This window comes from Contarinia nasturtii, unplaced genomic scaffold (assembly GCF_009176525.2).
Source record: "Contarinia nasturtii isolate CC-2019 unplaced genomic scaffold, AAFC_CNas_1.1 Cnas_scaffold_129, whole genome shotgun sequence".
NCBI classification, from domain to species: domain Eukaryota; kingdom Metazoa; phylum Arthropoda; class Insecta; order Diptera; family Cecidomyiidae; genus Contarinia; species Contarinia nasturtii.
Window position 1 is genome coordinate 12,225,752 of NW_022197486.1, and position 15,951 is coordinate 12,241,702.

General features: G+C 33.2%; 4 protein-coding genes and 1 long non-coding RNA gene across 7 annotated transcripts; 2 read left to right on the plus strand and 3 right to left on the minus strand.

Annotated features, from left to right (window-relative positions):
* The first annotated feature begins 9 nt into the window (after window positions 1-9).
* Window positions 10-2,352, plus strand: LOC116344014 ((Lyso)-N-acylphosphatidylethanolamine lipase). Of its 2 annotated transcripts, none has more exons than XM_031772377.1 (9): window positions 10-75; window positions 358-440; window positions 562-768; window positions 891-1,065; window positions 1,139-1,269; window positions 1,352-1,493; window positions 1,581-1,767; window positions 1,843-1,948; window positions 2,030-2,352. In XM_031772377.1, the coding sequence occupies exons 2-9, from the start codon at window positions 407-409 to the stop codon at window positions 2,158-2,160; spliced, it is 1,113 nt and encodes a 370-aa protein (XP_031628237.1). In that variant the 5' UTR covers window positions 10-75; window positions 358-406; the 3' UTR covers window positions 2,161-2,352. The 2 variants fall into 2 exon arrangements, with proteins under 2 accessions (XP_031628237.1, XP_031628245.1); XM_031772385.1 differs by having other exon boundaries at window positions 21-39.
* A 666-nt stretch (window positions 2,353-3,018) lies between these two features.
* On the minus strand, window positions 3,019-4,721 carry LOC116348162 (eukaryotic translation initiation factor 5B-like). The gene is made up of 6 exons (XM_031779065.1): window positions 4,630-4,721; window positions 4,405-4,567; window positions 4,103-4,336; window positions 3,720-4,031; window positions 3,436-3,630; window positions 3,019-3,221 (listed from the first exon to the last, which is right to left on the minus strand). Exons 3-6 carry the CDS (start codon window positions 4,157-4,159, stop codon window positions 3,069-3,071), a joined length of 717 nt encoding a protein of 238 aa, XP_031634925.1. The 5' UTR covers window positions 4,160-4,336; window positions 4,405-4,567; window positions 4,630-4,721; the 3' UTR covers window positions 3,019-3,068.
* LOC116348170 lies at window positions 4,721-5,118 on the minus strand. The gene is made up of 3 exons (XR_004201769.1): window positions 5,006-5,118; window positions 4,880-4,932; window positions 4,721-4,806 (listed from the first exon to the last, which is right to left on the minus strand). It is a non-coding gene; the product is annotated as an uncharacterized LOC116348170 (long non-coding RNA).
* A 435-nt stretch (window positions 5,119-5,553) lies between these two features.
* LOC116341104 (nuclear pore membrane glycoprotein 210) lies at window positions 5,554-15,766 on the minus strand. 2 transcript variants are annotated; one of them, XM_031767977.1, is made up of 13 exons: window positions 15,547-15,766; window positions 14,960-15,234; window positions 14,524-14,888; window positions 12,221-14,395; window positions 11,856-12,140; window positions 10,220-10,352; window positions 9,898-10,134; window positions 9,411-9,814; window positions 7,718-9,122; window positions 7,605-7,646; window positions 6,785-7,272; window positions 6,594-6,698; window positions 6,507-6,519 (listed from the first exon to the last, which is right to left on the minus strand). In XM_031767977.1, the coding sequence occupies exons 1-11, from the start codon at window positions 15,696-15,698 to the stop codon at window positions 6,812-6,814; spliced, it is 5,934 nt and encodes a 1,977-aa protein (XP_031623837.1). In that variant the 5' UTR covers window positions 15,699-15,766; the 3' UTR covers window positions 6,507-6,519; window positions 6,594-6,698; window positions 6,785-6,811. The 2 variants fall into 2 exon arrangements, with proteins under 2 accessions (XP_031623845.1, XP_031623837.1); XM_031767985.1 differs by lacking the exon at window positions 6,785-7,272 and having other exon boundaries at window positions 5,554-6,519; window positions 15,547-15,765.
* LOC116341118 (ras-like GTP-binding protein RhoL) lies at window positions 10,719-11,865 on the plus strand. Its single transcript, XM_031767998.1, has 4 exons — window positions 10,719-11,057; window positions 11,129-11,243; window positions 11,324-11,435; window positions 11,583-11,865. The coding sequence occupies exons 1-4, from the start codon at window positions 10,897-10,899 to the stop codon at window positions 11,816-11,818; spliced, it is 624 nt and encodes a 207-aa protein (XP_031623858.1). The 5' UTR covers window positions 10,719-10,896; the 3' UTR covers window positions 11,819-11,865.
* Window positions 15,767-15,951: the final 185 nt, after the last annotated feature.

The window sequence follows — 15,951 nt, forward strand, 5'->3', positions numbered from 1 at the left end:
TAAAACAAAAAAAATCGTGCGACTTTTTTTTTGCACCAGGTTGTTTACAAATTTCTAGAGAAATAAAAATACACAGTGAGCTCTATTGATTTATGCGATATTGGTGTTGTCTTAATCTCTATCACAAAAACTATTCATTCATTCGATTTGTTGTGAAATAATATATTTATTTCTACGTATTTGGGAAGTGGGATTTTTTTTCTCAAATAAAAAATCATATTATACTGCGAATTCATCATAAATAAGACGATAGTGTAACGATAATAAATTGAAAAATAGACTATTATAAACTGCGATCAAAACGGCGCGATTTTTCCGGAAATTTCATTTAAAACATATTTCTTTTTTTGCATTCAGCGGATTTTTGTGCTGGTTGAATTGGACGACAAGCGCATCATCTGAAGGGATGCTTCGTACAGCGGAAAAAAAGTTACTTTCATGTAAGTGCGAATATTTGATATATATTTTTTTTTTCTGTCGCAAATTTAATGACGAAAAAAATCAATAAAAAATATTTTGTAATTAATCGTCCACGTGTATTTTCTCGATTTCTTCAAATAGTTTTGAAAACGCCATACAGAGGTTGGTATGTTGATATTGGACCGACCGTTGGTAATGCTGATAAAATATGGACCATTTCAATGGGACCCGAACTTCGGAACACACCAATCGTTCTGTTGCACGGGATGGGTGCTGGCGTTGCATTTTGGGTTCTAAATTTGGATTCACTGGCTCAACACAGACCCGTTTATGCAATTGATATATTAGGTAATTTAATTTTAAATGTCTGTTATTCACTCGCATAAAACCATTACCGATCGTAGTCTGTGATTTAAAATATAATTGAAGATAAAAAAAATGTCAATAAATTTGATTCTATGCGATAACAGGTTTTGGTAGAAGTTCAAGGCCAACATTTTCATCCGATGCAATGATTGCTGAGAAACAACTAGTCAACTCAATAGAAGAGTGGCGACGTGAGATGAAAATCAAAAATATGATCTTATTGGGACATTCGATGGGTGGATTCTTAGCAACTAGTTACACAATTTCATATCCAGACAGGTACTTTTAAATTAAACACGAACTAGTGCTCAAGGCTAATAATCGATCTTTTTTTTTTTGGATTTGTATTTAGAGTGAAACATTTAATATTGGCTGATCCATGGGGTTTTCCAGAACGTCCAAAAGAAATAGCTGCACCACTCTGGGTTCGTGCCATCGCCAAAGTATATGGAAATGCAAATCCCTTGTGGATTCTTAGGGCAGGTAAAAGAGTGACACATTTACTGAGTGAAATTTATAATTTCCTTAAATGTTCGAAATAATGATAATGCAAATATTTGTTTAGCCGGATCCTATGGCCAATGGGTTGTACAAAAAACGAGACCAGATATTCTGCGCAAATTCCAAGAGGTCGTTGAACAACACAATACCGAGGACAATAATTTAATGGCACAATATATTCATCAGTGTAATTCTCAAAATCCAACGTAAGTCTCACATTGCGTTTTAAATTTTTATTGAACGGGAGAGAAAAATGATAACGATTCAATACTGTATGCATGTTTTAATTGCAGAGGCGAGAGTGCATTTCATGCAATGATGTCTGGTTTTGGATGGGCAAAAAATCCAATGCTAAATCGTATCCATGAACTTCGTTCCGATAAGCCAATAACATTGCTCTACGGATCACGAAGCTGGATCGATAAATCGTCATGGGATCTAGTGAAGCAGGCGCGTCCATCCAGCATTGTTAATACACAAGTGAGTATTTTTTCTACTTTGAATCGATATTTTTATTAATGAATTTATTTACAATGTGCTCCAATATTCAAATAGGTTATATCTGGAGCTGGCCACCATATATTTGCCGATAAACCGGATGTGTTTAATGATCATGTGAATGCTGCGTGCCGATTTAGTGATAAAATACCAGATGATGCTCGTAAGTTTCTGCTGCTCTTTTTTGAGCACCTCATGATTATTTTATCTTATTTAAATTGATTTCCTCTGTGATTTGTTTCAGCACTAGAAGAGTTAGAAAACGATTTCGAATTGACTGCATCCAATGAGGATACAAATGGTTTTGCGAAAATTCCAAAATTAATTGAAGCAAATGAAGTTCCAATTTTGGGTAGCAATATTCTAATAAAATGAGAGCACAAATTGATATTGGGGTTGATTTAATCGGGCGAATAAATCATTTGCTTAAATGGCATTAAGTCCATTCATTGGCTATGTCATCTATGGGGAGACGATAGAAATTTTTTTGCATACTCTTCAACGCACTAAAATACACACATCCACGCTGAACATCATCATCGTAAAAAAAAAACAAGCAAAGAAATTTAATAGTATTCATTTTTCATATACATCAATTGTATATTTGGAAAAAATAGAAATGTAATAGCAAACGATATTTTTTTAGAATGAAATTGTCTTAAAATATTACGCCATTGGTCTAAGTAAGACACTTACACAATAAAAATAGTAAATGTCGCTAATTGAACGCATACAATACTCTCGTAAACGCATAGCAATTGTTGCAATAATTATAAGTAAATTATGTGCTGTTATTTCGATTTGTTCCACTAAATATTTTTTTTTTGCTTTTTAAATGGACAAGCACATCGAACAAATCGATAGTTGTTATTATTTTGGAAGTGAGTCATTCACTCAAATTAAACACAAACATACACACACACAATTTTTACAATGTTTTGTTGAATTATTTATATTTATACACATTTTGTGTCACAAGAGTGCAAACGAGAAACATAATGATGAGATGAAAACAAATTACATAAATTGTGATTTTATAGTAAGAAAATTGTACACACTGCAAATTAAATTAAAATGTAAATAAAATTTAATTAAAATTACACACTTTTTGAAAAAAAAAAGAAAAGAAATCTTTAGTCAAAAAATTGGAATGAATTGTCTTTATATTTTTGTGATTTTTATTTGAATGATTTCACTTCAATTTAATTAAATAAGAATTAAAGAATAGTCCTTGGATTATTGGATTTGTATTTTTAAGAATAGTGCTTTGAATGAAATTGAATTTATTCCTTGTCCAAAAGGCATCGGTAAAATGGATGTTTTGGTAGAATAGAGTCGATACCTTCATTGAGCAATTTTTTGGTTAAATTACATGATGCTTTATCCATATCATCCATTTTCTGTCGAAACTTAGCATCTTGTTCAATATTATAGGCCTGTAAATGAATGAATTACGATGAGTTCAATTAAAATCTCTGCGAATGCCGGAAAATGTTCCAAACAATTTTTTTTCTCGAGAATGTTTTTCTTTGACGAGAAAAATTCCAGAATATGAATTAATTTATTTATATTTTTTTAACCAAATTATTTTTTTAATTTTTTTAAATGAATTATTTATCACTTGTGAATTTCAATAATCAATTTAATTACCATTTCCATATTTTTAAACTCAATTTGATCTTTAAGGTCCTTTTCAAATTGGGCACGATTTTGGGCTCTTCTAATGGCCATCATTTGCTCATATTCTGCATTTTGCTTCTGAGTCTCTTCAAATGAATAAATGTCCATTTCCTTCTCCAGTCTTTTTGCCGTATCTTTTTCTTCCAAATTTTTTATAAATTCCTTCTATGGATGAACATTTTTTGACACAAAATTGAACATTAATAGTAGGTATTGAAAAAAAAATGTCTGTCCATTAAATGAATAAGACAAACCATTAATTCTTTATTAAGATATTTTTTCTTCTCTTGTCGTTCTGCTTCAGCATTTGCTTCTATTTCATCGTTTATGGAACTTAATTTTTGTAGATCAACAAGATCGGTGTGGATATCTTTTTTATCCGATCGTATTCGATTGAAAAAATCAATAAACTTCACGTTTTCTTCATTTTGTTTCTTTTTAGCCTGTTCGGCTTCGTTAGCTTCTTTTTGCATTTGTTTCCAATTAAGTTCGGCTATCATTTTATCATGTTGGATTGCTAGCTGTCGCTGATATTCTTCGTCTTTTTTCCGTGTTTCAATTTGAAACTGAAACAAGTCACATTTTCGCCATTTTACTACGCCGATTAAACAATTACATTTGATAAATAAACAATTACCCTGAGAAATTCTTGTTGTCTCTGAATTTCTTGTAGTTTATTCTTTTTAATTTCCATTTCGCGTTTTTTGAACGCTTCATCGGTTTGTTGTTGTAGTTTTCGTTCGGTTTCAAGTTCAGTCTCATTTTTCTTTTGTTCTTCAATTTTTCGTGTGAATTTCCTTTCCAACTCTTGTCTAGCCTCCCAACTTTTCTTCTGTTTATCGATTATATTAGCTTCTGTTTCATTTTGAATCTAATGTGTAAAATTTTATCGTTTGAACAATGTGAAATTGCCTACAAAATAATGCAAAAATAACAAACTTCTTCAAGTAGTCTACGTCTTGCTTCTTGAACGATAGACGCATTTTCTTTGGCTTCGGCCGATTGCTGCAAGAATTTTTGTTGAATTTGCTCGTTGCGACCTATTGCACATTCTTCCAACAACTTTCTCGAGCGCTCTAAACGTAATTCTTGAGAATTTTGACTGAAAAATAAGGTAAGTAAAAAGAAACGAAAAATAATTTTCAAATTAATATTATTTCTTACATATGTTGTTCAATTTGCTTTCGTTCAACAAATTTTTGCTGATCCAATTGACGATGAATTTTTGATTTTTCCAAATTTTCTAATTCAATGCGGCGCTCTTCATCATGAAGCAACTCATATTTATGGTGAATTTCTTGTTGATATTCAGAAAGTTCGGTTTTAATTTGATTTTCTAGTCTGTAAAATCAAATCAAACAAACAAATTTGTAACGTTTTTTGTACAATTTAAAGTAATCATTTATCAACAAACCGATTTCGTTTTTTGTACAATCCAACCTCCAAGTTCCGTTCAGCCGCCTTTACCTACCCCCAAATTAAAATTATCGAACTTATTCTATATTTGCTCGTAATATTGTGCGTGAAAAATTCAAATTACCATTTCCATAATTTGCTGTCGTGTAGGCTGAAGTGGGGTAGGTTTGAATAGGATATTTGCTTTTGAATTATAAGATGTCATTTTGAATAGAAAAAGTTCTTGCAAAATTAGACTAGCCAAGCTTCAATAAAATTAAATTTACACTTGGTATTTGTACAAAAAAAAAAAAAAAAACAAGAGAAAATTGGTTTTCGTTTCAAATAAAAATACAAATTCACTTCAAATAATTTATTTATTGATAAAACAAAGAAAATCATATTTTATGACTTTTGCGCATGTTCTTTATCCCTCACAGACAAATGACGGTTTACGTTTGAAAATTTTGTTTCAAAAATATGAATTGAATGTAGTAAAATTCACGGAACAAATACTCACACAAACACACAAACTTTCAATTATATACATGTAAGGTCCTCATTAGGAGCGTATGAAAATTATTTAAAAAAAATTATTAATCATCTATTGGATACTGTAGTGGTATTGGAGCTGAAAATGAAATAAATCAAATATTTGAATTAAAAAAAACCATCGAATTTAACAAATCGTCATGAAAAACTTCATATTTTATTTCATTCAACTGTCCACCTTAACATTAAATAATTCACTTAATCTAGTTTTTAGTTGCATATGTAAAAAAAAAACTATAAATGCATCGGTTAGAATGCACTAAGTATGGTAAGATGTAGTATGAGAGTCTCAATTCAAAAAAAATTATTCTTAATTATATTTCGATACTTCGGTAAATAAAAATAGAATAATTGGGAAGCTCATACTCATAATCTTATCATGCTTTCAACATGTATGTTATCTTTCAATCATATTTTACACTTCAGTCTTTTTATATGACCCTTGTATCATTTTTGACTGGCATTGAATAAATTACTCATCAAATTGGCAGTACTTTTTTTATTAATAGGACCCATGATTCACCTGAATATGTTCATAACTTTATCTGTTTTTCATTCATCCAATCGAATGGAAGTGCTTTAATAGAATAATTTCATTAGAATGTTTTTTTTTTATATCGTATCGTATCGTTTTTTTTTGTTGTTGTTGTTGAATATATCTGATTACATAATCGAAAAAAATACCAATTTCTGTATATAATATTTCTTTCACATTTGTATCTATAGTTTTGAATAACTTAAGAACAAACTATGTGTAAATAGTTTAATGGTTGGGTAAAACGCCCGAATTTGATGTAAGATGGCATGTGTCATTCTTATTTCACTATAACTTATTGGAAAAATAGCTGTTTTAATCTTTTTACAAAGTTTTTTTCTTTCATTTACTTGAGTAGTCATTTAAGATCGACAACGATTATTTTTAACATCGTGTCAAGTTTAATTCATTAAATTACATTCTAATAATATCTAATAAACCCGTTGACATTTAAAGATAACGTCGATTCATTCGTTTGTTTGGTGAAATGAGCGTTGAATCGCCATAAATTGGCGATGCACTGCTGTGCAAAATACTGCTCGTTTGACTGGTGTTGCTGCCAAAACTTTGGTCTAAAAATAGGAATCAGTTTTGTAATTAATAAATGCAAAAAAAAAATTGAAAATATTCCTGCTCGAAAGCATACCTGGATATAATGGTTGTCGAACGGCCGTTGGTGATAATCTTCGTGACGATGTTAAATTGGTAATTGGTATTTGTTTTCGTGGTGTTTTCTGGAACGGTGAAGGATCTAAGAAATCGAGACACACAAAAAGAACAATGTCATTAAATCTGTTATTTAAAAAAAAAGAAACTTCGATTGAACTATAGACTAACATGAATTTGAATGGTAATTTATTTGTTTTATGGTGTTTTACGTCGTAAATTAGCCAGACGTTGTTCAAGATCATCCACAAGATTTGACGTGGGAGCTTGATACAGTGTCTCAAATGATTGATCATTATTTAAATTTTGAATGAAACTATTGATTTCATTTTGTGTCACATCGAAATTATCTTGTTCGCCCAATGCGGTGACTTGTTGCAGTAGTTGCCGAAGTTCTTGACATTCTTGTGAACTTGATCGGCCGGCAAATTCATCCTTGAGTTGTGCTAATATTGGTGATAAGCGTGCATTTAGCATTTGATAGTGCTGGGATTCTTTACGTTTTCGCACAACAATTTCGGCATAGATTCGTGCCCGTTCAACATCTCCATCTTTGTAACAATTTTTCGCCTTGGTTTTGGCCAAACGTTCCTCTGTATCGCATTTCTTTGATTTACGATGCAACGATTTCATCATCAGTTGAACGTCAACGATGCGGTCTACGATTTGTTTTCAATTTCATGAATATGAGATTTTATTTGTGTTTTTTTTTTTTGGTTTTCTATAAATTTATTCAACTTAAATTTTGAATAGATTTCAAGCTCCCACATATGATCTTGTAAATATTTTGATATGAGTACAGAAAGATGAAATTGTTAAAGTTTTCATAGAAAATTAAGGAAACTCTTTCAACTCTTTTACCACAGAGAGAGAGGTAAATAACTTCCTCATTCGATTTAAAGTTAAATCAATCATTTCCCGAAAATAATATCAATTTCACCTTTTCCGATGGATCTATTTCTACTAATTATAAAACAAGATCGTTACTCACCTTCAACTCGGGCTGAGTTTGACGAGAAGCAATAAATGAATGCTGTAAAAAAAGATATAAAAAATTGTTTAAATCGGATTTATTAGAGAAATTTAAAAAGTAAATAATATTACCCCAAATTGTGGCCGATAAAATGATGAGCATTGATACGATGAGTCCAATATTCGAAATAATGTTTACAGCAACAGTTGAGAAACTCTGGAACGGTTGGCTCATACATTTCTGTGCGATGATCAGTGATTGAATTGGAATTTGAATGGTTTGCATTGTCAACGGTGAATTAACAATGATAAAAGCCGTTTCATCCAATGGAATATTTTTCAATGTTTTTATCTTGTACTGAATGGCATTTTTCGCCTTTGTTGGTACGATTTCAAATGCGCTTGCATCTGACGATGTCACTTGAACGCGTTGCAAAATTCTTTCAATGCCGGTAACCGTAATCGATTGTTGATCAATTTGTTCAAGAACCAATTCCAATGGATAAACATTGATGGCGGGCATAATTTTAATATTTGTCGCTGTCGAAATGCCATTTGAAAGTGATGCAACCAATTCAAATTGAATATCATCGCCTTGAACCAAATTAATTAAGTCCGATAGCGTTTTCTTTGGCTTCAATTCAATTTCACAAGCATAAGATCCGAATTGTTTGTCAAAAGTGGGTCCAACATTAAGTAAATCAAGTATTTTGGCTGCATTGCCTTGATTTGAATCGATCTGCTTGAGTGCGCATGTAAAGAATTTCTCGCGGAATGATTCAAACGATGCCAGGCATGTTGTTGCATTTTTCGCAATTAAATTTGACAATTTATCAATTTGCAGGTGATTTTTAATGATTAAATTCGCTTGATAGGTTTTTCCGTTGAAAATGTCATTGATTTGATAGAATTCAATTGTATCGGCTTCACGAACTTCCAAATCGTATTTTATAAATCCATATTGACCGTCGCCATTTGTAATGGTGACTTGTTCGCCGAATTTCGTATTTTGACGACTTCCACGCGCCACACCAATTCCCTTTGTTCGATCAACACGCAACACCGTTTCATCAGATGATGTCCAATCACCAATCGACACCAATGGCGAATCAAAGCAAATGATATCACCAACAGAAAAGATTTTTTTCGTCGGAAATTTGCTCGTTGTTTTTGATACCGATAATTTTATAAAATCTTCATTGTATTTAACACCAACAGCATTCTTAAGCGACACAGATAACATATTCGATGTTTGTCGCGGTAGATTCAATGAAACGGTGAAATTACTGCCGAAATTAACTTCGATGCCATCTTGGGTGGCCAATTTTGGTACAAGAATCGATGTGTCTTGAATGCCATGCGAAAATTCATTGCCCAAATTATCATGCAATGACACTTTCAAAATGATATTCATGCCGCTCGGAATCTTTGTCTCTAATTGCCGCAATTTAAATGATGGCGTATGAAGTGTGGCCAAAACGTAGTGGATATTCTTTGTTTCAATCGGTATCGATAACGTTTGATCATCAGATTTTGCCTATTTTATAAAAAAAATGAAATTCATTTATTTATTTTTTCAATATTCCATGTTTAATACAAAGAAAAATCAGCCCTGTAGACATTTCAAGCGATTTCTGGCTGAATATTTGAAGAAAAAAAAAGTGTTTCTCTAAAACCATTTATATGTAAAAATAAAATCGCTTGAAATCTCGCATTGCTCACACCAGCTGCTGGAAGTTATCCAAGGAAATGGTGGATTCTGTTGAAAACCAACCAGCAGCTGAGCATAGCATAAGCCACAAGAGTCTTATTGAATTTCACTTACAATGATAAGATCACGTCCGATATGATCACTTGTTCGTAAAATACCATCGGATGACACTTTCAATCCGCCCACTGTTTCTTCTACCAATCGAAATTGTGCATCTGGTAAATTGGCTTTAAGATTGATCTGCGATCTGGGTGGAACAATAATTGCATCACTTGTTATTCGTCGTGGTAATTCCAATTCGAGCAATTTGAAAACAGTAATTTCAACGAAACACGAATGAGTGCCGGTCGATGTTGTAAATTCGGCTTGAATTCTAGCAGTGCCCGGATTGAGCGCCTTCAATCGAACCGAAATTGAATCTTGTTCTTCATATTCTATGCCAGCTTCAGAGAATATTCCATTGATTTTTATAACATCTGGTTGACTTGTTGACCAACGAACTTTTGAGTTTAACGTTCCTGAAATCGAATGTCAATCGAGATGAGATTTGGCTATTTTTGGTATTCTCTTTAACTCAATCACTTCTTTTAGTTTAATTTACCTAAAACAAGTGGTGAAATATTTGGCACGCCCCAAATTGACGCAGGTAATATGGTTCCTGATCGTACTCGTCTCAATGGTGAATGAATTTTGACTTTGTTCAATGGAACGACATTTATCTCGATTTTGTCTTCGGAATAGACGATCTTCTGTGAATTTACTGGATTGATTCCGACGCAACGACCAATTACAACAGTCGTACCGAGTCGTTGACCCTTGGCTACACTCAAATCCATTGCTATTTTTTTTTTTTAATGCAAATTATAAATGTTATTGATTTTAATTTGATTATCAAACGGATAAAAACGAATCTCTTTACTTACACACAATATTCTCATTTTCCACTGAGTAAATGATGTTAACATCTGGTTGCGGTCCTCCATGTGCTTCAATTTGAACGGATGATCCGATAACAATAGTTGTATTACGTGGGAGTAAACGCAATGGAGGAAAAACCTATCCACACAAAATATAAATTGAAATAATTATTTAGCAAAATGCCGACTTTGTAACAAATAAAGTTCATCTTAAAAATTCTTTGGTCTTGAAAAACCGCAGTATTTTTTGCGAAATGTTGCGTTTCTTTGTGTGATATCTTTGTTTGAAGAAAATGGTGTAAACAATATGTATACTTTACTGAACGGCCAAGTTACTCTTTGATAAGATAATAACATTTTTGTATAATGATTATTTAATTGGTCGCGATAATATGTATCACAGTACAATATTCATTCTTTCCGTCGACAAATTTCGTATTTATTGTGATTCGGGTAAATGTTTTTTTTCTTCTTCTATAATTTAATCATTCGGTATATACAATTTAAAAAAGATAATCGTGCATAAGAAACGCATACAAGACTTGCTTATCGTAAGCGTTCCGTGAATTCTATGACGCATACTTATTATACACAGATAGTAAATGCTTTGACAAAATAGAGACACATTATTCATTTCTGTACTTCGGTCGTGTTAGAAGTTTGTTTTATTTCTTCTTGCGATTATGGATACAGCGTTTCGGGAGAATAGAGAAATGTCAGAGAATAAAGAAGAGTTGGTGGTGAAAAATATTGTGTTTGTTGGTGATGGGGCTGTGGGAAAGACAAGTATTTTGTATGCATACAGTAACCAAGGTGAATTTCGTATATCATATGTGCCAACGATGTAAGTGTGAGACAAGAAAGAAAAACCCTCTGAGTTGTGTTGACTGTAAAAGGTTTTGAATTATGTTTTAGATTTGATCGCGACGAAACTGAACTCACATTGGACAATGTGAAACATTTGGTAAAACTTCATGATACTGCGGGCCAGGAGGACTTCGAACGACTACGGAAAATCGTTTACAAAGAAGTAGGCCAGATCATTTTTATTCAAACGATTTATCATTGCAGTCAATTTGAATGGAACATATTTACATGAGATTATTTAAGGCCGATTGTTTTGTGCTTTGTTACAGTATATCCGATCGAAAATCATTCAACAATATCTCAAACAAATGGGAACCTGAACTACGTCCCTATAAAAAACCAATTGTACTTGTTGGTATGCATACCATTTAATTAATGTGAAAAGAAGATAAAAAATCGCCTTTCAAAAATTGTGCAGCCGTTCACAATTATTTTAAAAGATATCAATTTTAAATATAATTATTCATTTGCACTGTGTTTTTTTTAAATTTCTTTTCATCAGGCACAAAAAGTGACTTAACCGTTGGCATAAATATTGTTCAAGAGGAAGAAGGTGAACGACTCAAGAGAAAGATAAATGCCAATCAATTTCTCGAATGTTCGTCCAAACACAATGAAAACATCAATGAAGTCATTTATGAGGCGATTCGTGCTGCCGTCGTCGGTCCACCAGAACCACCCGAAACGAGCTGCTGTACATCAATATTGAAATGGTTTCGATGCTTTAATGACGAATGATATTTTAAACGATAATAAATATTAATAAAATTTTTACTTGAATTGGATATGCCGGACTTGAAACTGATTTCTCTCCACTTCCTGATGTAATTGTTAGTTTTGTTTCACCCAATTCAGTACCGGTGATAAAGTAGCGAATCTCTCCCGTCTCCAAGTCGTTCAGATGGCCAATTTCAATGTTGAGCACATTTGGATTCCAAATTTTTTCACGCAATTCATAAATTTTCAAATTATCATAATCCAATTCCAATGGATTGTCGAGTGAATCGTACAGTCTTGCAACTGCTTCGATGGTTTTTGTTTTTTCGACACGATCAGCAACCTGAAATTTTAGAAAAAAACTTAGCATCTGAAACTTTAGTTTTTCCAAGCAGAAATGGAAAAATTGAATCTGACACAAACCTGAACTTCAATCCGACCAATTGAAACGACTGACACAGTCAACCGTGATGATTCGGTTTGTAGACACCGATCCATAATATCAATTTGAACTTGTCCAATTCTTAATGGTTCAATAACAATTTGCCGACGATCATTATCAATTATGGCATTTATAATATTCAATTCGGTCACTTTGATCTCATAAAATCCGCTGCCTTGGATCAATTGAATGCGTTGCTGATGGTTTGGTGCGAGGAATATCGAAACACTGTCGAATGGCAACAATGTACTATTCACAGCCAAAAAGTTAAGCTCATTTTCAATGGTTGGTTTATATAAATTGGTGTCGTCTGTCGTTTTGCCACTTTGTGTTATTCCAAATTCGGGATTTTCCGCGTAAATTGATTCTTCATACAAAATTACTTGATCATACCGGTCAACCGATGCTTTAATTTTGAATGCATTGTGAACTTCGGGCAATGTTGTTAGTAGAAAATCGCGTTTTGGCACTTTTACACCAGCAACACTATCTTCTTCGGTCTTGCGTTCATAGACAATGTCATAGTTGAGCCGATTGTCGTCAGCTTGTAAAAATTGCCATGACAATATCAGCGATGAAATGTTTTGTAATTTTCGATTTTGTGCATCCAACACATCAATAGTGATATCGATTTGATTATCATTTTGTCGGACATGCATCAATGAATTTTTCACTTTCAGTGGACAACCTTGACGCAATTTTTCTGCCGTATACAAATTGATGAATCTCGGTTTCACACAATTCACATGTGTTTCAAATTTCGATACATATGGAATATGATTGTTGGCCGAGAGTGTATTGTAGATTTCAAATGTGAGTAAAGTTGAACCAACTTTGCGGCAAAGAACATTCAAAATATGTTTGTCGGCTGCATATGCATTTGAAATGGGTGTAACACTTGCAATCGTTTCATCGATCCGTACATTTTTCACGAGTTCGGCATCAATGTTGAACACTTTTTGCGGCCCATTTTGATAGATGACATTTCTGGATGCACCAATCGGTAATACAATTTCATTTGAAATTGGATTTAAAATGTCGAGTTTTTCAAATACCATTAAATTCACTTCGGCATGTAGAATGCGATCGAAAACCGTGTAACTTATTTTAAAGTGTGAACTTCCAAGTCCGTGTGATTGTAATTTAACCAAATGGCATGCTGACGGATGCAATTGTTCATCGGTCGGCAATTCAGCGTTATCAACTGTGTGAAAGATTTCCTCCAACATATCATATTCAAAATGTAAATTATCGCATGAAGTTAACGATACTAATTTACCATCATAATCGGCATACAAAGCAACATGTAAATAAACAAAATCTTTTAATGTTGTCTCAAAATTATATCGAACAATTTCCAATTTGGTTGGTGGCAAAAAGAAAATGTCGGCCGTTTTGGAGATTTTTGAGTTTCGTTGCAGTGCCACTTTGATTTGCGTAAAATCCGTAAAAATTTTCTCGTTTTTATCAAAACTGGTGCTGCTCACTTGATTACCAGTCCGTGTTTCGGCCAAACCGTTTTGATTGATACCAATTAAATTTCCATTCAAACTTGACCACGTGTAAAGACCGTCGCCACCATTTGCCTTGTACTGGATCTTTTGACGGCGCAAATGATTTGGATCGTACGGTAAAAATACAATCGATGGATTCAATACCAATTTTTCAAATACTTGCAGTTCGGCGGTTGCTTTCAATTTTTCAAATGATCCAAGCACAGCACTACTACCGGTACTGACTGCCTCACCAATTATATGCGATCCATTTACTGTTGACGATAATGGACTGAATATTTTTGTATCGTATTGCGATCCAATGCTGTATGCATCACCCAATGTAATCAATTGATTATCATTTGTATACAAATTTATTGAAATTGTATGCTCTTCACCCTTCACCGTTAACCAATTGTAGTATGGCAATAGGTTGATGGTTATTTTATCGGGACGGCTAATGGTCAGCGTTGCTTGAATAGATGGAATTGAATCGGTGTTTTCCAAATTGTTTGCAACATTTCGATCCTTTAAAATGACTGCCGTACGACCAAGTTTATGACCGGTGGCTATATTTCCGTCGAGCGTTGCAAATTCTGAATTTTCCACCTCCAAATAATATTGGGTATTCGATGTGATGTCTTCCAATTTTCCTTGTTTCAACTGAAAAATTCAAAATTCGAAATGAGATTAACTTTCAAGTTTTATTAAAAAGCCAACTCAAAAATATCTCTAGAGAGAAGAACTTAAAAAAAACTAGTTAAATATATTTTGAAAGAAGTATGTTTTACCTGCAAAATTCGGAATGAAATTGAATCCCCGACCAAAATGTGCACGTCGCTTGGGTCAAGAAGAATATTTGCCAGCACAACAATATTCACTTCAACTGGTGCAACTATATGCTGATATTCTGCATAAGGTAAATCAACGCTTACTCTGGCCGAACCCGTATTAATGCCCTCCAACAGCACCATATAACCCTTCAAACCAACTCGATCGAATTTCTCAACCGTTGATGGTACATCATGATATTTACTTTCCGAAAAACGTAAAAATCGCAAAACACGTTGCCAATCTCTTTCCTTTCCCTCAACTGGATGTTGTGATGAAATTTTCCAATTAAATTCGACGCCTTCAAGCGTTGTAAATGCATTTCCTATTGACAAGCAAAAAAAAATGCCGAATTTTATATTTTTTATTTTGTTATTCAAAAAAAATATTGCTCACCTTGTGAATCCTGTGCCCAAATTTTGAATGTTTCGGGTGCTTCTTCCAAATACAATTCACGTGTTGTTGTCAAAACATCGAGTTTGTCGATTACATCTAAAATGACGTCACTCCGTAGAATTTCACCAGTTGCTAAATCTTTGGCCAAAACAAATGCGGTACTACGACGTTTTTCACGGAATACGGTCGTTAGCACGGCTTTGGACGAGCATTCAATACTATCTGCATCATCGTAAATTGGTGTAATTGTGATCAAATCTGGACGTGATGACGACCTAATCAATGAAAATAAAATCCGTTACATTTGAGCCGCTTTGCAATGCCAAGAACATAATCACAAATTAAATTCGTATCATTAAAACGAATTGCTATTTCATCGCTGATTAAAGGTTATCCAGGTTCAGCTAAACATTACTCATACGTCTATTTTTTCTTTATTTTTTTTTTCGCCCAAAAATTTCACAAATATTTGTAATTATCCAAATGCACAGTAAATTAAACATGTTCGTTCATGCAAATGCCAATGAAATCATCACACTTCGAGGTTATGTGATCACACAGCGAGAGACATTGAAACAAACACTTACCATTTGAAACAGCCGCCTTCAATTACTTCTAGTGTAAAATTTATGGATAATTTATCAAAAATTGGTAGTAAAACGCGTGGATAATTTAATTTAATAGCGTTTATTTGCTGTGCAAATGCAAATAAACAACAAAAAATCAGTAACACTTTCATTTTTCTTCACAAATCGATGCGGCTCTCAAACATTTTCCCACACTTTCAATTTTATGAATAACTTGTATGCTCAATGTTTGACAGCTGTTTTATTCAACTGAAAACCGAACCACAGTTTGTCACAAATATACATGCACACAAACCGTCAAAAATGTCAGTGTGTACACTTTTGTCCCAATACATTATGAATCTACCTATCGACACAACACTCTTTCTCGTTCCCTCTCTTTCTTATTCTCATTCGCTTGTGTGT

Coding starts and splice junctions, on each gene's coding strand:
- LOC116344014 (XM_031772377.1), top strand. CDS start 407: ATGCTTCGTACAGCGGAAAAAAAGTTACTTTCAT. Junction 1,066..1,138: donor ACAATTTCATATCCAGACAG/GTACTTTTAAAT, acceptor ATTTGTATTTAG/AGTGAAACATTTAATATTGG. Junction 1,949..2,029: donor TAAAATACCAGATGATGCTC/GTAAGTTTCTGC, acceptor GATTTGTTTCAG/CACTAGAAGAGTTAGAAAAC.
- LOC116341104 (XM_031767977.1), bottom strand. CDS start 15,698: ATGAAAGTGTTACTGATTTTTTGTTGTTTATTTGCATTTGCACAGCAA. Junction 15,235..15,546: donor GAAGGCGGCTGTTTCAAATG/GTAAGTGTTTGT, acceptor TTCATTGATTAG/GTCGTCATCACGTCCAGATT. Junction 9,123..9,410: donor TCGGACGTGATCTTATCATT/GTAAGTGAAATT, acceptor TTTATAAAATAG/GCAAAATCTGATGATCAAAC.
- LOC116341118 (XM_031767998.1), top strand. CDS start 10,897: ATGGATACAGCGTTTCGGGAGAATAGAGAAATGTCAGAGAATAAAGAA. Junction 11,058..11,128: donor ATATCATATGTGCCAACGAT/GTAAGTGTGAGA, acceptor ATTATGTTTTAG/ATTTGATCGCGACGAAACTG. Junction 11,244..11,323: donor GGAAAATCGTTTACAAAGAA/GTAGGCCAGATC, acceptor AGATTATTTAAG/GCCGATTGTTTTGTGCTTTG.
- LOC116348162 (XM_031779065.1), bottom strand. CDS start 4,159: ATGGAAATTAAAAAGAATAAACTACAAGAAATTCAGAGACAACAAGAA. Junction 4,032..4,102: donor GACAACAAGAATTTCTCAGG/GTAATTGTTTAT, acceptor GACTTGTTTCAG/TTTCAAATTGAAACACGGAA. Junction 3,631..3,719: donor ATCTTAATAAAGAATTAATG/GTTTGTCTTATT, acceptor GTTCATCCATAG/AAGGAATTTATAAAAAATTT.